This window comes from Zootoca vivipara, chromosome 12 (assembly GCF_965207765.1).
Source record: "Zootoca vivipara chromosome 12, rZooViv2.hap1.1, whole genome shotgun sequence".
Classification (NCBI taxonomy): domain Eukaryota; kingdom Metazoa; phylum Chordata; class Lepidosauria; order Squamata; family Lacertidae; genus Zootoca; species Zootoca vivipara.
The window spans coordinates 30,958,460-30,985,351 of record NC_142595.1 but is presented as its reverse complement, the minus strand read 5'-3'; the positions used below and the strand labels follow the sequence as shown (position 1 = coordinate 30,985,351).

At 41.8% G+C, this 26,892-nt stretch overlaps 2 protein-coding genes across 16 annotated transcripts in view; one reads left to right on the top strand and one right to left on the bottom strand.

The window, feature by feature from the left end:
* LOC118095087 (uncharacterized) overlaps positions 1–26,892 on the bottom strand; it is a 43,644-nt gene that overhangs the window by 3,215 nt on the left and 13,537 nt on the right. For 6 of the 12 annotated variants that reach the window (XM_088656448.1, XM_088656450.1, XM_088656444.1 and 3 more), the window contains 4 exons: positions 5,363–5,389; positions 4,917–4,934; positions 1,467–1,538; positions 921–945 (listed from right to left, as the gene is read on the bottom strand). In XM_088656448.1, coding sequence (XP_088512574.1) covers positions 921–945; positions 1,467–1,538; positions 4,917–4,934; positions 5,363–5,389 — 142 coding nt within the window. Of the gene's footprint in view, positions 1–920; positions 946–1,466; positions 1,539–4,916; positions 4,935–5,362; positions 5,390–7,043; positions 7,095–7,276; positions 7,571–9,588; positions 9,628–10,744; positions 11,575–11,599; positions 11,824–26,892 lie in introns of those variants that run through there. The other 6 variants (XM_088656445.1, XM_088656446.1, XM_088656441.1 and 3 more) reach the window with 5 other exon arrangements.
* On the top strand, positions 12,221–26,157 carry LOC118095085 (E3 ubiquitin-protein ligase TRIM39-like). Of its 4 annotated transcripts, none has more exons than XM_035136043.3 (9): positions 12,221–12,376; positions 13,312–13,411; positions 14,704–14,763; positions 16,580–16,636; positions 20,680–20,700; positions 21,032–21,052; positions 22,905–22,925; positions 23,695–23,721; positions 24,689–26,157. In XM_035136043.3, the coding sequence occupies exons 2-9, from the start codon at positions 13,342–13,344 to the stop codon at positions 25,231–25,233; spliced, it is 822 nt and encodes a 273-aa protein (XP_034991934.1). In that variant the 5' UTR covers positions 12,221–12,376; positions 13,312–13,341; the 3' UTR covers positions 25,234–26,157. The 4 variants fall into 4 exon arrangements, with proteins under 4 accessions (XP_034991934.1, XP_088512564.1, XP_088512565.1 ...); XM_088656438.1 differs by lacking the exon at positions 12,221–12,376 and adding an exon at positions 12,580–12,660; XM_088656439.1 differs by lacking the exons at positions 12,221–12,376; positions 13,312–13,411; positions 14,704–14,763; positions 16,580–16,636 and adding an exon at positions 16,644–17,806.

The following is a 26,892-nucleotide window of genomic DNA, read 5'->3' as shown; positions in this document are numbered from 1 at the left end:
AAAGCTGGAGGGGCAGAGAGAAGTTCTCTAGTTTCAAATGTGTATGTGGACATACATAGAAAGTTTAGAGAGTTTTAATTAGCTTCAATCTATTACTGTTTCAACTTTTTGTATACTTTAAATTATTGCTGTAAATTTTATTGTTTTATCTCTTTTATAAACTGTTTTGAGGTTTTTCTACAATCAAGCAGTATATCAATTTTTATGAAATACATTAATATACATCTCAAGCTATTAAACTGAAGTCAAAGATTAGCATGGGTTCTATTTTTTATTAAGTTTGTATGCTGTCCTTTATCTGCAGGGTGGTTCACAACATAAACACAGACATTATATGTCTGCAATAACATTCCAGCAGGCAACTTCATTTAAAGCCAAATTCTCTCTTTTTCCATGGAGAATCAGCTTCACACACTTCCCTAAATCTACCTATGGGTGTTGTATTCACAAAACAAGTATTAGAGTGGAAAGAAACTTAAGAGCCCCAACTCAAGAGGAGGACAAACTGCCCCCATACAACATATTGTCTGACCCTTCTTAAGAGCAGGCGCTTCACTATATGAACTCATTTTTAAAATATGATTAGATATAGTGCCATGAAACATTACTACTTGATAAATGACTGTCTGAATTTACCCATCCAAGTTTTGCTACTTCTTCTCCAATTTTATTACTGTGAGGAATAGAGGAAGTTGTCTCTACTTGAAATGCGTGATTTCTATTTAACCCAGGAGAAGATATGAAAGCATTAGTTCCAGTTACGATATGAAGCAGGTTTAGGCATGACCAATATCCAGAAAAGAACTTGTTGCCCAGAATATGCTGTTTTGAGGAACAAAGCTGCTTTACCATATTTCCTGCATACTGAATCACACTTTACTGAATTCAAGGCATAATTATTGAAGTCTCATTACACCTACCTGGTTGCTCTCCATTTGATTATACCTGAGAGAGATACAGTGTACATTGGATCATCTTAGATAAATCTCTTCATAGCTGCTATGACATAATACCATAATTATAACACACATTGAACCATTGCATAAGGGGGCAGACATAAATGGGGAAAGTTCTGGACAGCTATTTAAAACTTGCCCCTCCCTGGGACATCATCCCACTTGTTCCTCCAATATCAGGGACAGTAGTGCTCATTCCTTCAACATGACATTTGTTCATTATATGTGCACACACCTTACAGTGTGATTGCTGGAGTGGACATGCAGACAGCATGCAGGAACATTATTATGCATATGCTGCCCATCCAGGAGCAACCAAGAGATAAGATGAATGTGTGAACAGTGTCAAGACAGAGGCATCATCCACATCCACCACTGTCAGAGAAACAGACTGTGCAATAAGACTATACTGAAGTAAGTCGGTTGTAACATAAATCCTAGCAAGGCAGGATTGCAGAGGGTTTATTTTAGTAGTTAAATTATGATTGCTGTGTTTTGCTTGAACATTACCTCTTTTCTCCAGCACATAAAACAATGCAGCACAGATAAAGGTGGAAGCAGTTGCAATTCCAAATCCTAATGCTAAGGACAGGGAGAAAAAATGCATGGATCAACCCACTTTATTCCAAAGGATGAGAAAGCTAAGATAGTGAATAGAGCACAAAAGGAAACATGTTATACAATGGTGCGTGCATAGTAAAGGTGGATACATCAAGCAACATTCAATGATCATAAAACCTGAAAGTCTGAATTGCTAAAAAGAACAGTTTTTATTTTCATTTGTTAGATTTATATACTTCCCTTCATCAAAAGATCTCAGGGCAGTTCACAAGAACCTGATTTGTCCAGATTTCTGAAATGTGGCATGGAGTACCTACAGTTTGATCATTGTGATTTCAGACATGCCCATTGAAACTTTGTTATGATACGAAGACTTCCGGTCTGCCGCCAGCTCCGTCGGCAGGATTTGCCTCGGCTCCGAGGCAACCCAGCTCCGCGAGGGGGGGGGGGGAAGTCGCGAAGGCGTCGCGACCCCCATAGAGCCACAGATTGAGCTTTCTGTGGATGAAATTGCTCAGCAGTGCTCCGAACGCAGGCCCCTTTACTTCCCGGTAAGCTCCGAAAGAGCCCCGGAGAAAGTGGAGGTAGCGCCGCGGGAGCCATTTTGAGCGTCATCTTACCCCCACGGAGCGAAGCCCTGATACCGGCGGAGGAGAGCGGCGGATTCCCCTAAAGTAAGGATCAAACTATTTATAAATACCAAAGACTGTGAAATCAAAGCTAATCAGAAAAACCAATTGGCAACAGGGGGTAATTCAAAAAGGGAGTCGATTACCCCCCCCCCCCCCGTGAGACAACGAGGCAGTGACTTAGCCCTTGGCTGTCCAAAAGATAGAAGGTATCTAATTTATCAGGGAAGCGGACACAGAAGCCCCTCTGCTGCAGGCGCAGGGGGGAGAGCTGATTGTAATGGAGAGCCTGCAAGCAATGTAATTTGACAAAAGCGAGTTCCCTTGAAAGCTGTACCCGGGTCCAGGGACAGCTCAGTGAAGGACCTGAGAATACGAATTTATCAAAGATTTGGATTATAATTTTGAAGTTGGAATTGAACAATCTGGAGGTGCTTAAAACAGAACTGTTAAAATGTGGATAATGGATTTAAGAGATATATGAAAAAGGATATTTTATAATAAAGGAGGAATATACCCAATTCAATTAAAAATGGCGTAGAGAGTGCTGGAATCTGATTCCTGCCATTTCCGGCTGCCCAAACAACTAGAGGCACATGAAATCCGAGATGTCTGAGAAGGACTTAGCCACAACAACATCACAAGACCTTGTTTGGCAAAAGATTTCCTCCGTACTCTCGGACATTAAGCAAGTGTTGAAGCAAGATTCAGAACAGCTGCAGGAGCTGAACAAATTATGGAGAGACAGAGTCAGTACAAAAGATTTACAAATACAAACTCTGGAAGAAGAGGAACAGGAAGAACACAATGCCCCACAAGTGGGAGATGTGGGGCGAGATCTAGACTTTTCCCAAGGAGTCCTCAAGAAAGAAACAGCGGACACTTCTGAACTCCTAGTGAGAGGAGGAGTTCAGGGTAAAAGCTGCAAGAAAGAAGGAAAAAGCAGGAAAAAAGAGACAGATATGGAGATGGACTATGCAAAGACTCGGTTACGAGATACAGAGGAGAAAAAGAGCGCAAAGGAAGAGGGGAGGGATTGGACAACAGGTGTAATCATGGGGGGGCGGCAGAGTTTGTGGGAAGAACATTGGGGTTGGATCTGGGATAGGGTGGGAGTAGGATGAATGAGTAAAGAATATTTTTCAATGGACTGGTATGAATGGCGTGATTTGGGTATGATAAAAGGAATTCGCTGAAATGTCCAGAGGATTTGGCTGCAGCAGTAGGGGGGATGGGACTAACTAATTATTGAGGAATAAAGAGGACAGATTATTTGATTTAAAATGCAATTGAATACATTCTTGGTAAAAATAATAAGTTAAGGGAAGAAATATAAGACAGAAGAATTAAGATAGAGGTGATTTAAGTTTGGGAATTGATAGTATGAAAATGAATTATTTAGATATATAATTATGGATAATATGTATATTACAGAAGAGTTAATTTTGAGTATCAAAAAGGATTATATTATTACTATTGTGGAAACTGCCAAATTGATAATTAACAAAGAACACAGAGCGGGGGGAGTCAGGGAAGTCCAAATTGTTTTAAATAATGATATGAACTAAGGATTTTTTTCTTTTTTTTGTTCCTCTTTTTCTTTTTCCTCTTTTTTCCTTTCTTTTTTCTCTCCCGTTTTTTAAAAGCTTTTTTTGGGGGGAGGGGATTATTTTTATTTTTATTTTCGGGGGGGAGGGGGAGGGGGAGGGATAGGGGGGCTTTTTTCCTGTTGCTTTTCTTATATGTATGGATAGAGGTAGGGTGGACACTCTCCTCTCTCTTGCCTCGTAACCCGGGGCCCACTGGTGGCAGAAGAGGGCTCTGGGGGAGGGACAAGGGGGAGGGGGATAAACCCATCTAGAAAATGGACCACCTTCAACTATCTGCCCGGCGCGGGATCTTCTCGTGGCAGGAGGGGACTCGTGGGGGGTGGTGGAAGAGGGTGGGATGAATTTGATATATGTATTTTATGTGTTATTCTGTAAAATCAATAAAAAATTATTAAAAAAAGAAAAGAAACTTTGTTATGATACAGTGTGTCTGCTGCTGTGGAACTTACAACAGAGCAACTCATGGGATCAACATGGAGGTTTGCAAGCAAGAGTCTGGTAACAAGTAATAGACGTACAGTGGTACCTCAGTTTATGAACACAATTTGTTCCGGAAGTCTGTTCATAAACTGAAGCGAACTTTCCCATTGAAAGTAATGGAAAGTGGATTAATCCGTTCCAGACGGGTCCATGGAGTACTCAACGTGAAGCGTACTTAACCCAAAGCATGGGTGTAATTGGTTCCGGAAGTCTGTTCATAAACTGAAGTGTTCATAAACTGAAGCGAACTTTCCCATTGAAAGTAATGGAAAGTGAATTAATCCGTTCCAGATGGGTCCGCGGCATTCGTAAACCGAAAATCCGTAAACCGAGGTGTTCATAAACCGAGGTTCCACTGTACTAGGCTTTGGGTTGGAGAAACCTCATGTGCAAGGGCTAAATGTTTGGTCCTGGGGGTGTTGCCCAGGCCACAACCCTCACCAGCCCTGCTTTGCATCCTCTTGAGTGATTATTGGCTGCCTGGAATGTGTTACTGAACTCTAATGCTTCTTGCCTGCCTTGGTTGTAGTCAGGTATGTGTGCATGCAAAGATAAAATCCAGATGTGTTGTTCTGCCCATGTTTGCTTTGGGTTTCACCAACCAATCACATGTGACCCTCCAAAAGTTGCCTTAAAGCACATGGCCACATTCACCCCTGGAATAAATAAAAACTACTTACCTAGGGAAATTTCAAAACCTGCGAATTGAAAGCAAATCTGTTATACAAAAATTCTCCCTCCTTTTTGGCTTTTCAAGTTGTGGTGCTTTTTACAAAGTTATAAGAAACAGCATGTCAACCAACCAATCCTCCCATCTCTGATCACTTACCGGTAGGTTTTATAATCTATGGCTTTAAAATGACCTATGTAATTTCTTTCCTTTTGAGATGAGAATTGCCCCTTCCTATTCTTCCTGCTAGAGTATCATTGCATAAGGGATTCTGCATAGGGACTTCTCAGTGGCTTTCAGGAGCAATGGAATAGATAGCACTGCCTGCTGGGCTCTGTGATTCACAGGACTTTTGCATCTTCACCCAGTGATGGAACATCAATTCATCCAATAACCAAAGAAGGCTTTAATCAAGAGTCCTGTGGCATTTGGGTTTTAGAGTAAAAACTCACTTACCTAAGGAACCTGCATTATTTGAGGCACCTGTGAATTGGATAAAAGTGGATAATTGGATCAATGTGCAAGATGTAATTGCATTTCTTACCACTTCTGCTGTAGCTGAGAATTCACTCCATTTCTATGGTGCTTGCAAAGGTATAATCACACAGGGGTGACTGCCTTTTTGAGGATCAGCTAAGGTGTTAAAAAAGATTCATATTTATTACAATATCATTTAGAGCAGCTGAAGCCCTTTGTGCTTTCTGCACAGGAGGTACTGAACATAATGGGTTAGTTGCTGACCAATTTAGGTTGCATTCCTATACTGTACCTACTTACATTGAAGTAAACCTCATTAAAGTAATGACACGTCTCAGGAGACATTAATAGGATTGTGCTTTAGTCACACTTATTTCCCATTGAAATCCATGTGACAGTCATTATTAGTCTCCCTGGTTTCAAAAGGGAAGTGCAACTAAATTACTCTTGATCCAACCCAAATGTTTACCCCATTTACTGAAAATTCAATAAGCCAAAGAACAGACTCAATAAAACATAAGCAAGAACTTAAGCAGCACACACATATACTACCAATAAACAGACTTTCCAGTAACTTCCCCTTTTCACCAGCCATCGTTCAGATATACAGTCCTTCAGAACTTTTATTTTGCTCAATGCTATCATGACATGCCGCACACCCAGTAACTAACAAGGCTTTCAGCTAAACAGCTGGTGAAATCCAGATACCGGTATGTGCTTATGTAAGAAGATTTACAATGAGCAGCTGTAATATATATGTGACCTGGGGACTTGTTGGGTATTGTTGGTGAGTGATATATAAATATCACTAGAACCACTTTATATGAGATTAAGAATGGACTCATTTCCTACTTGGCTTGTTAAAGTATGATCATTGTCATTGTTTTGTATGTATTTGAACTTCAAACTTAATGATTCTACACATTTTGAAAGTGAAACAGGGCCACCCACATTTAAAGTACGGTAGTGGCTTCAGCACACTCTGGGACTTCCCAGGTATGCAGAAGTGGATATATTTTTTTTATAAAACATGAAATGAGAACTGAGACTATTCATTGGCTTCCAGGACCATGAGGCTGTCAAAGCCTCTTGAACCCCTAACACTTTAAAGTATCCTGTAGGGAGAAGTATGGTGGGATGACTAGCAGAAACTGTTCCCACATAAACAGCAGTAAAGGCAACATAGCTGCCAAGTTCTCCCTTTTTAAAAGGGAAATTCCCTTATGCTGAATAGGCTTCCTCTCAAGAAAAGGGAAAACTTGGCAGCTATGAAAGGCAAGGCTGGGGGGAGTAGGGCTGTTGCCCCTGAAGCTAAGCATTCTGAAGGATGAGAAATACAAATGTGCCATTTTCCTACTCACAAGCCCTAAACAGCTCTATAAGCCTAATATTAGGGGTGAGGTTTACAGTGTGGCTTCCCACTTGCTACAACCAGTGCTTTTTTCCTGGGGGGATGCAGGGGTACGCATACCACTAAACATTTTGTGAATCTTTGTACTTTTGTCCATTTACTGTTATTTATTTTTCCTGACTTGAACTATAAAATGGTGATTTTCCTGAGTCAAAATGAGAATACCCCTAAACTTTTTTTTAAAAAAAGAAAAAAAGCACTGGCTACAATCATTCCTTTCATAGGAGAGTGCATAATTAGCATAATTACCTGCATGTATCCTGAAATCTTCATTGGAGTCTATTCTCCAAGTGCCCCTTTCTAAAAAAAACAAAACAGAAAGAAAGTAGAGGAATACGCAGCAACCAAAATAGTTGAAGCCTGAAGGAAATAAACTCAAAGCATTTTGCGTAGCATTAATGTATCACAGGAAATTTCCATTCTTGATTAATCAAGAAAATTACAATTTTCTATAAAAACTATTTCATTTGTAGTTTTCTTACCTGAAACAGAAAGGTTCCTGGCATCACTTGGAAAGGAATTATTCACCTTGTTATTATTATCCATGTTCTGGTACATGCAAGAAAGCTGTCTTATACTTGCTCTCGATATTTTATAAGAGAATTTATATAAAAATATTGTATCCTTTTGCTTCTGACTTTTGATTCCTACCCCGTCTTCACAGAGAATAATTCTGGTAAAAGGAGAGACTGGTGGTATTTGACACTTAACCAAAACTTCATCTGCTTCATCACTGGGTGAGGCTTCCAGAAATATGTTTGGTTTGGTAAGAGTACCTGTAGGAATGAGAAAACAACCCACTAAATTGCATACAAATATGAAAGTTTGTGTAGCGTTTGACTAGTTTATAGTTTTCAGTCCATTTCCTGTGCCAGGAATCCATTAAAGACAGTGTATATTTTGTCCAGACAACTCATGATATTGTTTAACATAATATAGCATATTGTTTTAAAACTGCAAAATTCCAATCAATGGGGACTCCGGTCAGGATTTGTACTTTGGGGAGCAGTTCCTCTCATTGTTCTCTTCCCAAACATTCCTCTGGAGCTGCTATTTGCCTCAGGAAGAAAGTTCCCGTTTGTACCAAATGGAGCTTAGCTTCTAATGCAAATAGCAGCTGCTGATAAGTGATATTGGGACCATGACGGGGCAGAAGGGTAAACCCCTTCTTCCTGTGTCCCACAATGGGAGCAACACTTACCTGGGGTGCGACAAGTCTGTTGCTTTGTGAGATGAATACCTTAATTTTTTTAAAAAAATCACGCAACATGAGTATGATTGTGTACCTTGAATTAGGACACAACTGATATTACTAGCACTCCTCTAATAGTATATTGGCAGTCACCTATATAGCTATGGTGCATGAGTTCTTATTAATCAATACTAACTAGTCACGTGTTTCTAATAACCTCCTGCACTGCCATCAGCAGTATGAATGAATGAATCTTTATTTGCATCAGCCACCAGCCATCGCAATAAAACAAACAAAATGCGGTATGCAGAGGATAAAGGTAAAAAGTCAATTATATAAAATACATTTTGGGGGTTTGGGTCAATAGTCAAATAATGGATCTTATTCTAATTGCCCTGGCTAAAAATTTTGCAGCCTTTGCTGTCACCTGCTTATCTTGGTCTGCCAAGAGAAAGTACACTGTAACAGTGGTTGGGTGACCAGGAATGGACAATAATAGAGGAGTGATAACCACACTCCTCAAATCTTTATAAAGAGTGCAAGCCAGAAGGACAAGAGCAGTATGTACTGCATGTGCTTGATGAACTGGATTGTGCTCCACAAAAACCTAGATAGATAATATATTGATCCCACTCTGTTAGAGGTTCACATAGTCAGTGGCATAGCATGGGTTGCCAGTGCCCAGGGCCATGTAGAGTGACGGAAATGGATGGAGTACAGCTGTTCATTCAGCTGTCTAATGGCATTCACATCACCCAAGAAATCACAACCGCAGAGATAGCAGTCCTCATTCCATTTTCTGCAGAGGTCACTTCTGGTTTGCATGGAGAAGCCGTTTTCAATCGAACCCAGTGATAGAAGCACACAGCTGTAGTGAAGCAGCACCGGGTGTTGAAATTTTGTGCCCTTAACAATTTTGTGCCTGGGGCAACCACCCCTGTGCCCTACTATGCTACACCACTGCACATAGTACTGATGATAAACAAGCCCCTCTAGACCAAACTAAAAGTGTGCCAGTCTATTAAACATGTGTACAACTAGTTTGGTTCTTAGCTGCCTTCAAATATCTACATAGAGGGAAGATCCTTTAAATATACTTCTACTGGATGAGGTATTTGCACACCAAAAAACAGTCATTACAAAACTAAAGCTGTTTTTCCTTTGTCCAGGGTCCAAGTCACGTTACCCTTTTAAGGAGGTAGAACCCATTTCCCAAACTTCCCACATCTATATAACCCTGTTTCTCCGAAAATAAGACGTAGCCATAAAATAAGCCATAGCAGGATTTTTAAGCATTCAAGGACTATAAGCCATACGCTGAAAATAAGTCATACTGATAGACAGCTTAACCTACAGGGTTAAACTGCCTTGTAGGTTAAACTGTAACATACTTAATAAAAAAATAAGACATCCCCTGAAAATAAGCCATAGTGTGTTTTTTTGAGGAAAAATAAATATAAGACGGTGTCTTATTTTTGGAGAAACACGGTAGTAGGAGAATAGTGGCAAAGAGGTGGTGTGGAAATAACAATGAGGTGGAAAAAGCACTTCTTTTTTTTTTGCAAAAAGGTAAACACCTCCCATAATGAGAGGGACACTTACCTGAGGTGGGACAAGTCTGTTGACTTGTGAGATGAATACCTTTAAAAGTGAACATACCATAATAAGCTTTTAGTAGCAAGGAAATACTGATTTTGACCTCTTTAAAAGGCAGCAGTGTCATTCAGAAGCAAGAATCATTGAGAATATTTAGATTTGTATCTCAAATAAAAACGTACCTAACTCTAAAACCACCACTCAATATATGATGGAAAAATACTGTGATATCATTAATTTCCCCAGTATTATTTCCTATTATTATGCAATAAAATTATTATGAACATTTGGGGGAGTTTGGAATATGATACTGGAGTGTTTGATCAAAGAGAAGAGAGTCAAAATCCCATTTCTACAGTAGTACTTTTTAAAATAAGTTTGATTTTTGCATTTTCTATTTTACATAAACAAATGAATTAAAAACATAAAATATAATCCCTTCTGACTTCCCTCCCCCCAATTGCGGATCTTAATCTAATGATTTTCCCCTCTGCAACTCTATCATAACTCTATTTTTATAAATTCTTTGTCAATCCATAGTTCAAATTTTTACAAGTTTTCTATAAAAATTTATGTAGTTGTTTACAATAGCTTTTCAAATAAATTACAAACTTTTCCCATTCTTTGTTAAAGACCTCCTCACTACTGTAGCATTTGCACACACAAAAATGAGATTGAACAAGAATCTCCACTCACAATTTTCCGGCAATTGCTTTTTGTAGCCAAGTCCTTGGATGACTGACAAAGATGGGAAATGGTGTGTGTGTGTGTGTGTGTGTGTGTGTGTGTTTAGTTTGTTATTATGTTTGTATTTTTGTGTTTTTATATTGTAAACTGCGCTCTGATCCTTTATAAAACAAACAAACAAACAAACAACGAATAAATAAATATGAAGGAGCTACAGAATGTTTCAGCATGCTGGCAAAATATTGTAGTACATGCAGATTTGGCAAAGGAATGCAGATGTGTGATGCAGATTTGGCCAAGGAATTTAGCAACTCTGGAAGAGTGGCTCTTTTGTCATTATAATAACGATCATATAATTCCATTTTATAAAATGCTCCAAGCACCAATTGACTAGATAAATAAACATAATTATTTATATTATATTATAAATCACTCCACTTTAAATAGATCCCCTGTTAACCCTTAATATACTCACAGCAAAGGCAGAGCCCCAGCCCCAGCAGAAGTATCATTACAGATATAGCAGTAGTTCCTCTTAAACCAGACAGAGGTTTCTGCTACTCACACAGCATTTCCTACGCTTCAGAATGAGATGCTTTGTGCGTACACACCATTCCCAGTTCCTAATTTGCATGAAAGTTTGAAACTGAAGCAGTACACTTAATATGGACCTGCAGTTTATATGCCTCTGTACCACACAATAACCTTTGCCAACCACATATTAAATAGCAACATCTACACTGGTTTGGTCATGTCCACAGAATGGAAATGGCAGTATCTCTAAGGATGTGCTCTAGGGGGAGCTGGCTTCAGGCACCAGGTCCATTGACAGACCAACCCTGTATTACAAAGATGTCTGCAAACATGACATGAAGGCTGGCAACATTGACCCCACTGTGTGGGAATCCCTGACTTTCCTGGGAGTGAGCCCCACTTAATTTAGTAGGCCTTACTTGTGGACAGACACACATTTGCTTGCACTGTTTACTGACAAGCTCCCCCTCCTCCTCATTCTCACCCCACAATTATAGGAATTAGTTGGGGGGGGGGTTGTATAATGTGTAACTCACCCATTTGGGTATAGCGGCAATCTGAGGTATAGGAACTAAGCAGAAAGTTTTAGGATAGTCAACAATTTCCCATTAATCTCTGCCTTTTTATCACAGGGAGTGGGGCAGCAAGCAAGCAAAGAGATAACATCCTTTAAAAGTTATCAAAAATGTCCTAATGTTCTTGATAAACTGCTGAGTACAATTTGACATGAGGACAACACATCTGGAGAGTTGGACAGTTCCAATCCTTAGAAAAAGGGACCCCTTAGGTAACTAACCTGTGTTCTTCTAACTGTTCCTGAACAACTCTCATTATCCTCATCCATACTGGCTGGAACTGATGAAAGTTGTACTGCTGCAACATGTGGAGTGCCACAGCACAGTGTCTACAATATGCAAATGTGTACACAGGCCCAGAAAGCTCTCTGTTCAAACCATAGCTGCCAAGTTTTCCCTTTTCTTGCGAGGAAGCCTATTCAGCATAAGGGAATTTCCCTTAAAAAAAGGGAGAACTTGGCAGCTATGGTTCAAACACAAGCCACCCATCATAATGACAGGTGGTTTCTGCTCAGGGCCGTCTTGAGCAGCTCGCGCGCCCTGGTGCTGAGGGGCGGAGATCGCTCCGCCGCCCGCCCCGCCCTCGCAGGGCGCAATTGGTTTCCGTGCGGCTTTGCTGCGCGGCGCCCTCCTTGCCAGGCCGGGGCCCAGCTTACCAGCCCCCCGCTGTGGTGCACTGCGCCACCGGGGATCTATGTAGAGCCGGCCCTGTTTCTGCTAGCATATTTTCTCAGTTACAAACCAGTTACATGTGTGTTAAAAGGGAGTTCTTGCAAACAAAGATCTCTTTCAAAAGGGAGTTCTTGCAAACAAAGATCTGTGTATTAATAGGTAACTAATCCTTAAGTTTTCCTGGTCAATGTTCAAGACAAATATGTGCTTTATGATTTGTCTACTCTCACTTTCATTTGTGCCACAACAAAATACGTGTCGAATGCAATTCTCATTTCAGTAGCTGGGGACTGAACTTTGGGATTACTTCTAATGCTCAGGAAAAGGTACATTTTCCTTGTTTTCTCTCCCCAAATAATATGAAAATGGGTGATATATTGTTTAAAAGGGGGGGGGGGCGGTGAGCAGTTCATGAAATATTTTTGGATTATGACCTGTTTCTTTGTCTCCCTCCCATTATATGCAAGTTAGTTCACACACCCTTGTATATTAAATTGTGTCATTGATTGAACTTTCGCTCTCCTGGTAGTTTCTGGGACTCAAAAAATCATGGTCTCAATAAGAACACCCTGCATGAAAAATGCAAGATACATTTTTAGCACTTGTCAAGGTAATAGATTGCATTATAATTCTATTGGGGAAATTGTTAAATGTGGTTATGGTTACATACTCTGGCTGTATATGCATCACTGGCTTAAAATGCAGCTATGTCATTCTTTTTCTCATTTCAGTTTGAAGCTGGTCTGAGGGGAAAAAACATCAAAATGCAGCATTTCATAAGGAAGTTCAGGGTAGATCTATATTGTGGTTAATGTTTCATGTACACAGCTTTTCACACCAGCTGTGGGAGTGCACTAGGTGCAGAGTAAGCACCAGCCTTGTTGCACTATTTGTGTGAGTGACCTCTTGTTGTAAAATGGGTTGTGTTTATCTTATTTTTGCTTATAACATTTTCTTAAAAGATGGAGATGATTGAGATGACTACGACGACAATTTTATTTTTAAAAAAGCTTTCCCCACCTTTCTTATAGCAGTTCATCCTCAGTAAAAGGCCAGTTCCAGCCATTTTTGATCCCTCTGAAACAGCCAGGCAGAAAGGCAGATAGCAGTGGTAGTTACAGTTATACAAAATAGGTTAAATGTGCTCTTCCTTAATTTTGAATCAGGTGGGCTGTTTTTGCATTTGCGCGAATGTAACAGAAACCAATTTCATGTTATTGACACATATTTATTTTTGCTGGCATTGTTGCTATTATTTCAGATCAGAACAGCCTGAAGAGGAACAAGAGACATGGCTCTCATGGAATGTATAATTTTAGTTGCAATCGTAGTTGCACTAACTTTATTAGTCACAGTTACAGGTAGGTAGCCGTGTTGGTCTGACGTACCGGATTTCTCCGAAAATAAGCCATACCCCAAAATAAGCCATAGCAATAGGCAGTTTAACCTTGTAGGTTAAACTGTACCATACTTAATAATAATAAAAAAGACATCCCCTGAAAATAAGCCACTGTGTTTTTTTTTTGAGGAAAAATAAATACAAGTTGGTGTCTTATTTTCGGAGAAACACGGTAGTCGAAACAAATTTAAAAATTCCTTCCAGCAGCACCTTAGAGACCAACTAAGTTTGTCATAGGTATGAGCTTTCGTGTGCATGCACTGAAGCAGAAGTCCCCAGACACTTATATATAGTCAGATGGTGGGGGGGAGGTATTACCCAGAAGGGTGGAGGGAGTGGGTGATTGACAGACTGATAGCTGTTGGGATCAGTGGGGGTGTGATCCGTGGGGTGTTGGGTGGGGTTGTTCAGGGGGGAGGGGGTCGCGGGAGGTAGTTTGCAGAGGGCTAGGCCTGTTGTGGAGGCAGCCTGGTCCGTGGGGGTGGGGGGAGGTCGTGCGAGGCGGCGGAATTGGCGGGGGTACGATCGGGTGGTCAGGGAGACATCGAGATCGGCGAGGGCGGAATCCGTGTGGTGTGTGTGTGTGGAGTGGGCTTGTTCGGGGTGGGAGGACGTTGTGCAAGGCGGCGGAATCGGCGGGGGGGGGGAATCCGTGGGGTGTGTGTGTGTGGAGTGGGCTTGTTCGGGGTGGGAGGATGTCGTGCGAGGCGGCGGAATCGGCAGGGGCGCGATCCGTGGGGTGTGTGTGGAGTGGGCTTGGTTGGGGGGAGGGGGTTGCTGGTATGTGATCTCCTGGGCGGGCTTGGTCGGGGGGGGGGGTCGCTGGTACGTGATCTCCTGGGTGGGCGCGGGTCCCTGGGGAGCGGCCTGGTCTCGGATGTGCAATCTCCGAGGCGGGCTTGGTTCCCTGAGGAGCAGCTTGGTCTCCGTGCGGTTTGCTCTCTGTTGGAGTCATCGTCTCCGAAAAGTGAGGGATTGTGGGAGTATGTTTGTCCGTTATTCATTGAGTGACCACTGGTGGGTGCAATTTTTGGGACCACAAATCCAGGTTTATACCTGTCTTAGGTGTGTCAGCTGGTCAGTGTAAGTGCATGATGACCTCCTCACATTGGTTGTGGCCAAATTTGAACGACTTGAAGTACAAGGAATTGAACCTGGAGCTGACTGCGAAGCAGGATTTGAAAGGTTTCTATTGGTGATGAAAAATTCACTCATTTTCTATTTTTACTTTGCTTTTTGGATCTCTATCTGCAGGTTTAAGGGCATCACATAATGAAAGACCATTTCTGAATACCTTAAGTCTCTCTGCTTCAGGTAATGATGATTACTCTGTCCTGTGTGGGGAGAGTGGGGGGGGGGCACACAGATTATGGTACTGTATATGTAAAATTACTGTCATACCTCCAGTTGCGTTCACTTCATGCTGTGGATTTTCGGGTTGCGAATGTTGTGTATACTTCCGGGTTTCACCGCGCATGCACGTGCAGACGCGTTCTGCGTGTTTCGCACATGCGCAGAAGCGCCGCTCTAGTTGCAAACTTTTAGGGGTGTGAAAGGCCTCCCAGAACGGATTGTGTCCGCAACTAGAGGTACCAATGTATATTAAATAATATTTGAAGTGATTAAATAAATAATATAAGTTACAAGTTGCATATTAAAACGTATATTAGGGAAAGTAAATACAAAAATATTTACAATAGGGAGATTAATGTACAAAAATAGATTATATTAGGCCTACTATTGTAAGGAAAAATATGTGTATTAGGAAAAATGCACAAGAATCTGCACAAATTCTTGTGCAGATTAGCTATCTATATATCTCCAGTTGTCCAAAACAAACTGATGAGAAAATGGGCTAAAGGGAAGATGAGAGAAATGAGAAATGAGAAACTAAGAGAAAGTGAGCCTGTCCTTAGCCACAGTCCACATATTTAAACATGCAATGTTCCATAATGTAGGATACACTGAAAATGAAAATATGGGGCAATGAAGCCTAGAAAGATGTAATTCATTTACTACCTTCTTTATTGTGTTTTTAATATTCTGTTGGGAGCCACCCAGGGTGGTTGGGGAAACCCAGCCAGATGGGTGGGGTATAAATTATTTTCTTTTATTTTGACTTTTTTGACATTTCTGTTTTGCCATTCTTCCTTTGTCGGTAATTCCTCTTGTTTCCACTGCTAATAAAATTCTTGCTGCGGTTGTTGCGTATAGGAAAAGCTTGGTATCTTGTCTGTTAATGTCTGTACCTACAATTCCCAGTAGAAAAGCTTCCGGTTTTTTAATATATGTATATTTCAACATTTTCTTAATTTCATTATATATCATATCCCAGAAGCATTTCACTTTCTTACATTCCCACCACATATGATAAAAGGTACCTTCTTTACCCTTACATATCCAGCATTTATTATCTACCTTATAGAGTTTGGCTAACTTCACCGGTTTAATGTACCATCTATACATCATGTTCATCACATTTTCTCTTAAGGCATTACATGCTGTAAATTTTATTCCTTCTTTCCATATTTTCCCCAGTCTTCTAACTTCATATTATACCCAAAATCTTTAGCCCAATGAATCATTACCGACTTTACCTCTTCATCTTTCAGATGCCATTCCAGCAATATTTCATACATTTTTGACAATGTTTTATATTTGTTATTCAATATTTTCATTTCAAATTTTGATTTGGTATTTCCAAATCCACTTTTCTTCATATCATCCTTAAACATCTCATTAATTTCGTAGTAGTGCAACCAATCATTAACAAATCCCCTTCGTATGATTTTAATTTCCATTTATTGCCATCATTTTTGAGTAACATTTCATATGTTACCCATTTTTATTTGGGTATGCTTCTTTCCATATCTCTGGCAATTCTCCTTTTCTTAATATATTGTTCATTACTTCTTTGAAAGGTACAAATAGGGTGTAACTCATTTCTTTATAATATTTTGCAGTAATTCCATCCGGTCCCAGTGCTTTCCCGCATTTTAGGTTTAATAACATGTCTTAATTTGCCATGCCAACCATTTTCCTGCTACCTTATCATCCTGTATTAGTAATGGAAAACATAGAGCCCATTTCACCCATAAACATGCATTGCCTTTCTGTGTTCCTTTTCCAGACAAATGTAAGAATTCACAAAGTAGAGACAGTGAAGAAAGCAGAATAAAAATACCAGGTAAGGTTCCTACTTGAGTTAATCTAATGATGTGCTTCTGGATGTTTATGTATTTACATTTATGCTTCAAAGCACTGAAAACCAGCACCACTGTACAGTGAATAAAGTTAAAGCAAAGCTGTGCATGCAAACACCCATTCAGATTTGAAAAGGAAGTACCATTAGAAGGAAGTGTATAGGGAAAGGAGGATTAGTCCTGAAAGAAAGGCAGAGGAATTGTTGTGGTTAGGAAAGGGGCTGGGGGCGAGCAGGCAATGACGCAAATGCACCTGATCCAATCTCCCCAGACCAACGTTGTGCATCACAGTACACCTTCTGAACCCAAGTCCCCTCAGGCATTTTAGTGGCTGTTGTGTAGTGGGTCTTCAGTGATTTCAGCTCAGTGCAAATAAGAAACAGGAGGCGAGGATCTGGTACAACATCTCTTTACTTCAAAGAACAAGTAAGAGCCAGAACACAGGGAATGGGGAAAACTGGGGCTTACTGGTATATAGTAACAGAGAACTAGCAGGGAAAAGATACATTTTGGCGGGAACCAATGGCAAGGGTTCCCTCCAGCGGAAACCAATCCAGCAGCGGATCCAAATCCTGCACTCTGAACCAGCAAATGATAGATGTTCCCTCTGGAACATATACATTCAAATAAACTCTGTAATACAATACAATGAACTCTATATTACAATACATACTTGGCTGTGCTATTACTTTAATACACAACAGTGGCGATGAGGGAATTTCCCCTTGCCAAGGAAAGGAACTTTTGTGGAGGGAATTGGATGTTGTACAGCACAGGACATATTATCCTCCCGGCTGAACTGCCTCTCTCGATTCTGCTCCATGCTGAAGACAAGCAAACCACAGGCCGGTTTGTTCTCTTCAGCTTTATGAATACCCAAGTCCAGGCTGACTGAGGGCTTGTACCTGTGCAGCTGCACACTCCTCATTTTGAGCCAGGCTGGGGCAAGGCTGAGGGGAAGAATAGGAGGCCTACCTGTCTTTTCTAGACCACTTTGGGAGAATTGTTGCTCTCTTTCCTCTTCTGCACGTAGGCTCCCAGGATGCTCCTATATAAAACACCTGCTTTAAAAAATGGAGTAATAATATCTATCTGTATTTGTATTCTTGTTTTTCCAGAGAAATGTAAGATTTCACAATATGGTGGGTCTGAAGGTGATTTTCCTTCTTGAGTTACTCTAATACTGTCATACAGTGGTTCCACTCCTTCCTCCTCGGCCGTGTTCATAAAGTGGTGGTGGGGGATGAGTGTTCGGACCCCTGGGCTCTCACTTGTGGGGTGTCTCGCCAGAGTGGTGCATGCTCTGGTTATCTCCCGCTTGGACTACTGCAATGCGCTCTATGTGGGGCTACCTTTGAAGGTGACCCGGAAACTACAATTAATCCAGAATGCAGCAGCTAGACTGGTGACTGGGAGCGGCCGCCGAGACCACATAACACCGGTCTTGAAAGATCTACATTGGCTCCCAGTACGTTTCCGAGCACAGTTCAAAGTGTTGGTGCTGACCTTTAAAGCCCTAAATGGCCTCGGTCCAGTATACCTGAAGGAGCGTCTCCACCCCCATCGTTTTGCCCGGACACTGAGGTCCAGCACCGAGGGCCTTCTGGCGGTTCCCTCGTTGCGAGAAGCCAAGTTGCAGGGAACTAGGCAGAGGGCCTTCTCGGTAGTGGCGCCCGCCCTGTGGAACGCCCTCCCATCAAATGTCAAACAGAAAAACAACTACCAGACTTTTAGAAGGCACCTGAAGGCAGCCCTGTTTAGGGAGGCTTTTAATGTTTAATCCATTATTGTATTTTATTTTTCTGTTGGAAGCCACCCAGAGTGGCTGGGGAAACCCAGCCAGATGGGCGGGGTATAAATAATAAATTATTATTATTATTATTATTATTATTATTATTATTATTATTATTACTATTATTATTATTATTATTATTATTTCAGTATTTAATGGGACTCCTCCTGCTCCTCTTCTTCTCCTCTTCTTTTTCAAAGTATGGCTACAGAGTGTGTGGGGCTCCTGCCTCCAGGCACACTGAATTCAATATAGCTAGACCTTCTCAGAGTACTGGGTTTTGAGGATGTACCTCTCCGCAGTGAAATTTTGCATGTTATATATGAGAGGCTAAGGTGCTGGTGGTGGTGGTGGTGGGGTTTGCATGAAAATATCTAAAATATTTATGAAATACCATCAAGACCTGACATGCCCAGGGACATTGGTTTCTTATAAAAATTATTTATTATTTCCATAATGAACAATGTAAGGAGAAAATACAGAAGAACTTCCTGTCCCCCAACACACTGTCTCAGTTTAGTAGTAAAAGAAGAAAAAACATTTAAAATCAATTCCCCATTCAGATAAAGGACTCAGCTATACAGCTGCTAACAGGGCCGTCTTAAGCAAATCCAGTGCCGTGGCGCAAAGGTCCCTCCGGCGCCCCCTCCCTTTCCCCAAGTTGCTCTCTCTCGCCCTGGCTTAGGGTCCCCAGCGCCACCAGCCCAGGCTTCCCGCTGCCCCTCACCTGCTGCGCGACGTCCCGCTGCCAGCCCAGGTCACGCCGCCGACCCCTCTCTGCCGCAGCCAGCTCCCGCCACCTCCCCAGCCCGGAGGCCGCGTGGCCCTGCAGCTGCCATCCGCACCGGAGGAAACAAGCATGAGCGGTGAATTCCGGGTCCTGCAGTGCGCTGCTTGTTCCCTGGCCGGCTGACCTATCCACCGCTGCCTCCGCCTGCGCTCTCTTGCTGTGCTCTCAGTGGCCCGAGGAGCAGAAGGCGGTTGCCACGCCGCCGCCTGTGCCCCGGGAGTGGTGGTGGTGGGGCAGCGGGCACCAGATGTAGAGGAGGCCCCTCGGGAGCCACTCCCACCACCACTGCTCCCACAGGCGACAGCGGCTCGGCAGGCAGTGGCTGAGGGGATTCCCACGGGTTGAAGGAGAGGAGGCAGCAGCGGAGCCATAGGGCTCAGACATCAGCTGTCTGGCGGGCGCAGCAGCGCCCCTGGTGGCCAGGCGCCCTGGCGCATTGCGCCACCCAGCCCAGGCCTAGAGATGGCCCTGGCTGCTAATCAAACATTTTAAGTGCAATATACAATGTGACAATAGATAGCAATGGTGAGCCTTATGGAAAATTCAATGTATTTTTAAAAACACTTTAAAAAAAACATTTTCAGAACAGTTTTTATACAGTGGTATCTTGGTTTATGAACACAATTGGTTCCGGAAGTCTGTTCATAAACTGAAGTGAACTTTCCCATTGAAAGTAATGGAAAGTGAATTAATCCGTTCCAGACGGTCCGCAAAGTACTTAAACTGAAGCGTTCATAAACTGAAGCGAACTTTCCCATTGAAAGTAATGGAAAGCGGATTAATCCGTTCCAAACGGGTCCGCGGAGTACTCAACCTGAAGCGTACTTAACCCGAAGAATGGGTGTAATTGGTTCCGGAAGTCTGTTCATAAACTGAAGCGTTCATAAACTGAAGCGAACTTTCCTATTGAAAGTAATGGAAAGTGAATTAATCCATTCCAGATGGGTCCGTGGCGTTCGTAAACTGAAAATTCATAAACCGAGGTGTTCATAAACCGAGGTTCCACTGTATGTGTTCCCCAAAGTGTCTTTCTATAAATACTGATGTGTCACAGGCACCCTGATTTTGAATGGCTCCCAGTACTCTCATTGTACTGTATTGCTTTTAGTGCAAAATCTTGCAAGGTCTTGCAAAATCTTTCAGGTTTGAAGAACATGCAAATCCAAATGACTTTCTCCATTTTTGCCATCCTATGTGCTGGGAGGTGTGGGGGGAATAGCTTGGGTCTGCTGGAACTTTGTGCATGCCCCAGGACTACGTGTCTAATTTAGTTTGGTTCTGTACAACAAATGCAGTGTCATTGCCAAGCAGCAATACTTGGATCTGACATAGTGATATTGTCATAACCTGCTGAGGAGAAATGGCAGCTAGTAGTGCTCGCTGTCTCTATAAATCGGAAAGGAAATGTAATTCTTTCTTTTTTCACCCCTCCACCTCTTTTGCAGGTGAATTAATAGCAGAGAATGGTAAGTCTTGCAAAATCTTTAAGTTTTTGAACATGCAGAATCCAAGTGATTTCCTCCATTTTGCCATTCCATATATGTTTACTGAGCAGCTTTCGTCTGCTAGAACTTTGAACATGCCCCAGAACTATATCATACCCTCCAACATTTCTCTCATGAAAATAGGGGCATCATGTGTATAGATTGGTTTTGAACTGTGCAATGAATGTTGTGTCATTGCCAAACACCATACTTGGTCTTGCAATGGCAGCTGGAAGTGCTTGCTGTCTCTATAAATCATAAATTGGAAAAGAAATGTAAGTCTTTCTTTTTTTTATACCCCCCTCTTTTGCAGATTTATTAAAGGCAAGGATTGGTAAGTCTTCCAAAATCTTTCAGTTTTTGAACATGTAGAATCCAAGTGTCAGTCAGTCAGTTTTATTGCACATAGCCAAAGGCTGCCATAATGTACACAGAATCATTCAACAATTAAAAGGAAATATGCTAGATTAATAAAAAGGTAGGTATGTGGGCGGGGTGGGAGGGTTACTGAGCAGCTTGGGTCTGCTAGAACTTTGAAATTGGCCCAGAACTAGTTTGGTTTTGATTTGTACAAGTCCGCTCACCCCTCGGTGCGGCGGCATTGCAGGATGGCAGAGGCTTCCCTGGGGCTCTGATGGTGGAGTTGGAACAGTGGTGCCCTTCCTGACAGGCGGTGGGGGCATAACCCCCCTCCCTGTTGGGATCCACAGAATGCTTTGTGAGATAGTAAGTCTGCAGGCCTGACTGTACTAGTAAAGTGAAACTGGCTGATGCAATACTTTCTATAGGAGTGCTGGGTCAGAATGACTCAGCAGTAATGTGCTGTCAGTTGATTGGCTGTCATCAGTTTAAAAGGGAAACCTTTCCAGCAGTGAGTGTGGTGGTGTTGTAGAAGGGTGTGGTCAGTGAGAGGTTTAGACAGTGTATGAAGTGCTCGTGTATGAACTACCTGTAGATATTTGTATATAGCCAGTAGCGTCTTAAGGTCATCGGGCACCCTGGTGCAGGGATCCCTTGGGTGCCCCCCCCCCACTTTTTTTTTTAAAAAAAGGAAAGCTCTTATCTGGCGTGCCAGGCAGCGGGAGCCTCACGGTGGCCTCCGCACCTCACAGCGGGGCCACGCTATGCCGGAGGCCGCCCGCCTGTCCAATGCCGGATTGAGTGGGGGAGGGGCGCCGCTGCTCCGCACGGCCTTCCTCCCTTCTCCCAGCGGGCCGGGGTGCCTGGGCACTGGCCGCGCTGCACCAGGGCCTTCCCGGCCATCTCCCGCGACTCCAACGCTTGCTGGGTCCACGGCCATTTCCTTCCTGCCAACAGGGCACTGTGTTTCATTGGTAGAGGTGCTGCCATGTGGAATCGCCTCTAACAATGAAACACAGCGCCGGGGTGAGGGATGACCCTGTCGCTGCGGAGTGGAACAGGGTCCTAGTGCCCCTGCTCCGCTCGTTTACCTCTCTTCCCCAAGCGGCGCGGCTGGCGGGCGTCCAGGAGGAGGGAAAGGGAGGCCGCCGTGCAGCTCCCCCACTTGCTGAGGCACCCCTCAGCGCCCCGGTGCCCCACGCCACTAGGGCCAATGGGCGAGCCGCCCCTGTATATAGCTCACAATAAATATACTGCACTAAAGAACCTGGAACTCTTAACATTTCTGCTAAAGCGCCGTGAAGGAATTCGCGACACTCCCGCCTATCAGGATCTGGGTCCTAGCCTGCACCCTGCTTCGGCGAATGTCTCTAAAAATTGGAAAAGAGAAAACTGGTGCTTTTGACACCAAAGACTTAAGAAAAAAATCACCGATGCAAGCAATTCACCAACTTAAAATATTTTCCCCTTTACCCTCCTCCCCTTCATTTTGACTCAACCTGAACCAAAGGTTCTCTTGCTCCGATGGATGGAAGGGATATTATATTTATTTATTTATTATAAAATGCATATCCTATAGAGGTATCAAAGCATCTTACAGCAATAAAATATACAATATGCAAATTTTAAAACATAAATTAAACATTTAACAGAATAAGACTTCCATCAGTGGAGGAGGTCCTTTGGGTACAAGTCTTTGTTACCAATTCTAGATAACTTGATAAGCGAAGACATTACAGTATAAACTGATTTTTTTGGAATTTGATTTTCTTTTTAATTTTGATTGAGGTTCTTCATTTGTAAGCCATGCAAATTTTCTTTTGCAGAAATCTTGAAGATCGAAAAAGGCAAGTAGTCTAACATTTTGTATACGATATCTGTTGCGAAAATAAATATTCCTGAATCATAAAAATGCCACACATGCCACAACCACTTCATTTCCCCATTTTCTTTGCACTTAGTCCAGGAATTAACAAAAAAGGGTGTGTCCAAAGAGGAGACACACTTCAAGGTTTTGTATTCTCAAATTTTCATCAGTTTTGGACATAAGGGGATTTCAGCAGTTGCTAAATTTCATTTCGTATCTGTGCAGAGTTTTGAAAAAGCTGTGAGTGCTGCATTTCCCTCATCTTAGAAATATATTATATTATGCTTTATAGTTGTGCCTGACATGAGTAGGTACTAACTTTTAGAATATATTTTTATGAAATATTTATTATAATAATTGTTTTGATTGTGGTCTTTTGACCAAGGATGGTTTATTAAATCCACCCACCCTTTATTCACCCTTTTGTATACTGCCTTAGGATCCATGGAAGGGTAGAGGAGAAATATTTTAACTGAGCAAAAAAAAAAATTGTGCCTGTTTTGTAGGTTGTAGAATGAGTAAAAATCAGTGCTTTTTTTCTGGGGGGCGCAGGGGTACTACACATACCCCTAAACATTTTGTGAATCCATTTACTGTATTTATTTCCCCCGATTTGAACTATAAAATCTTGATTTTTTTGAGTCAAAATGAGAGTACCCCAAACATTTTTTAAGAAAAAAAAAGCACTGCTAAAAGTACCCATCACATGCTTGCCAATGAAACCTTTATGTTCATTCTTTTATTCACAGAATTCTCAGATGCCCGCTTCTACAGAGGTGAGAAGGAGGCAAAATTATGTGCAGAATGGATATTGGATATTGGGCTTCTTCAAATAATCCTATAATGGGTAGCTCAACCTGTGTGCTGCCAGAAGGTGCTAGACTGCATATCCCATCACCACTGGCTTTTGGTCATACTGTTTGGGGCTGATGGGAGTTGTAGTCCAGATCCATACCTACTGGATGGGTTTACAGCCATACCTCTGGTTATGTTTGCTGCGGATTGCATACATCATGGGTTATGAACGCGCCGAACCCGGAAGTGCTGGAACGGGTTACTTCCGGGTTCGGCGATTTGCACATGCGCAGACGCGCTGAGCATGTGCAGATTCGGTGCTTCAGGTTGCGTACTACTCTGGTTGCGTATGGGGCTCCGGAATGGCTCCCGTTCGCATCCAGAGGTACCACTGTTCTTATCTAATACTGTTTGGGTTAAGAAAAGCAGGAACATTTTTAAATGCACATTTTGAGGGGAAATACTTTATACAATGTGTTTATACAATAGGCATACAGGAAGGGTAGATCAATGTGGAAATGGATTGACAGGTAAGCACATGCAAAAGTGAGGATGAACACCTTTCATGTGACCAGAATACAATGTGCTTAGCACATTAAGCATGTTGCAGATGGATAAAGCATAAGGAGAGGAATATAGAAGAATCACATTGTTGTAGAGAGAGGGTAAATCATGCAATGCAGAAAGCTTGGATAGAAATATGTATCAGTCATCATATCAAAGAATCATAGAATTGTAGAGTTGCAAGTGACCCTGAGGATCAGCTAGTCCAACTCCCTGCAAGGCAGGAATATGCAGCTGTCTGGCAGACAGATGAGTGTGTGGTCCACAGACTGGTGACTTAAAGGAGAGATGCCCACAGACCGCCTTACTTAATTAATATGTTAACAATTTCTCATTTTCTTTTAAGTCTGTGCCTTTGAATCAAAGTCTTTCTTTTTGTTGCAGTTGATGTGATCTTGGACCCCAGGACAGCTCACCCAAAGCTACAAGTGTCTGAAGATGGCAAAAGAGTTTGGAACACAGGAACTGTTTCTAAGGTTTCTGACTGGGAGGAGCGGTTTGACTCCCACACATTCATTCTGGCAAAACATGGATTTTCAAAAGGCAAACATTACTGGGAGGTGGAGATTGGTAATAATAAAACCTGGGACTTGGGAGTTGCCTCTGCAACCGCTTCTAGAAAGGGGGAGATCACCCTGTCTCCTGAGAATGGCTACTGGGTCATAGGATGTGATAATGGGAAAGATTACTGGGCTTGGACAGAGCAATGGACCCGCCAGAAAGTGAACGGAAAGCTTACAAAATTAGGAATATTCCTAGATATATCAGCTGGAAGCTTATCTTTTTATGATGTCTGCAGTCATAGGAAATTGCACACTTATAAATCACTTGGTGATGGGGAGCTTTATCCCTTCTTCTCCACAGGATCTGCGACTGCAGAGCTAGATAGTTCCCCACTAAGGATTCTTCCATTGAATTTGGAAGAGTGATTGTGGCTATAGAATGGGAAAACATACCAGCTAGGCCTGGAATAGCTCAGAATTAGCTTTTATTTAACCAGGATAGTGGTATTAATCCAGGTGCCAAAAAATGAGAGAAACAGAGTAGACCCAATGGCATCAATAAATTCCATCATGTTCCCCCATCTAAGAAGCAGTAATGATTCAAAGCATATGGAGTGTGGACAAAATACCAATATCTACTTGGAAGGGAAACACTTTTTATGGCTAAACCCTGTAGAAACTAGTACAGTGGTACCTCGGTTTATGAACACAATTGGTTCCGGAAGTCTGTTCATAAACTGAAGCGTTCATAAACTGAAGTGAACTTTCCCATTGAAAGTAATGGAAAATGAATTAATTCGTTCCAGATGGGTCCGCGGTGTTCATAAACCAAAAATTCGTAAACTGAGGTGTTCATAAACCGAGGTTCCACTGTACACAAAATAAACTTAATATGATGGAGAATTGGGGCAGATATAGAGACATACTGTATTTTTCTGGAAATGTATGCAAACTGAAAAAGTTTGAAGAAATCCGAGAATGGGTAATAGATTGGTTTCAATATTATGAAATTAATGAGTAATTTAAAAAGTTTATAGAATGAAGTTCTGATTTTGAAAAGATTTTACTTGAAGGAAAAGAAAAAACAAATTTCAAAAATGTATAACTTGATATTAGAATGGGAGACAAAAGATGAAATGGTTAGATTAGATTAGAAATATAATAGATTAGATTATAATACTGTGGTTATGATTCGATAGGTAGAAGATAGAGTGCAGCAGCAGGAGAGAAACAACAATTCCATGGAAAATGGGTGTGTGCGCATAAACAAAAATAAAAGATGAAACTGTGTTTTGACTGTATATGTTAAAAACGTTGAAACTTAATAAAATGTAATTTAAAAAATATAAATGATTCAAAGCCTAGTTTTCCTTGTAAGCATGTATAAATAGGGAAAGTAAATTTCAGTGACTGCATAAATGTTGTAAATTCTATTGATTTGATTACTGTAATTTGAATAATAATAATAATTTTAGAATTGTTAAATTTAAAATGCCAAGTTTTGGGAAGGCACAGGCCCACCTGCTGTAAAGGAGGCAGGTAATCAAAGGCTGCCCTGAAAGAAGCCCTTCCTTGGACCTATGGGCAGACTTTGATCTTTCAAATTTTGGCAGCATCCTGTGTGAACCCATAATTTGGCACCCTGCTGCTTCTCACCTTCTGTTCTGCCCAATTCAGTATGTAAGACACATACTCATAGAGAAGCACACACTGGTATTCTGAAGTGCCCCCCTTCTTATTATGTATGAAAAAGAATCAGGATGCAACTTCCTGGTTCAGATGCAATAATCCTTTGCAAGAATAACAGGTGATATCCACTGGTAATCCCCCCCAAGAAACTAATCGATTTCTGTAATTCACTCTACTTTTTTCAGACAGTCATTGGAAGGTATCTCAATGTACCATAGCGATAATTGGCAGTTATCATACATACCTACAGTACAGATCAGAATGCAATGTGTAGATAGAGCTTCTGCTACTTTAGATGACATTGTAGTTTTGACAAGCCTTCAGAATACAGGAGTCCATTACAGATACTGTAATCTATATTAGATTCCCAAGCCCTTTGGCAGAACCTCTGATACA

Coding starts and splice junctions, on each gene's coding strand:
- LOC118095085 (XM_035136043.3), top strand. CDS start 13,342: ATGGCTCTCATGGAATGTATAATTTTAGTTGCAATCGTAGTTGCACTA. Junction 20,701..21,031: donor TGAATTAATAGCAGAGAATG/GTAAGTCTTGCA, acceptor CCTCTTTTGCAG/ATTTATTAAAGGCAAGGATT. Junction 22,926..23,694: donor AATCTTGAAGATCGAAAAAG/GCAAGTAGTCTA, acceptor TTTTATTCACAG/AATTCTCAGATGCCCGCTTC.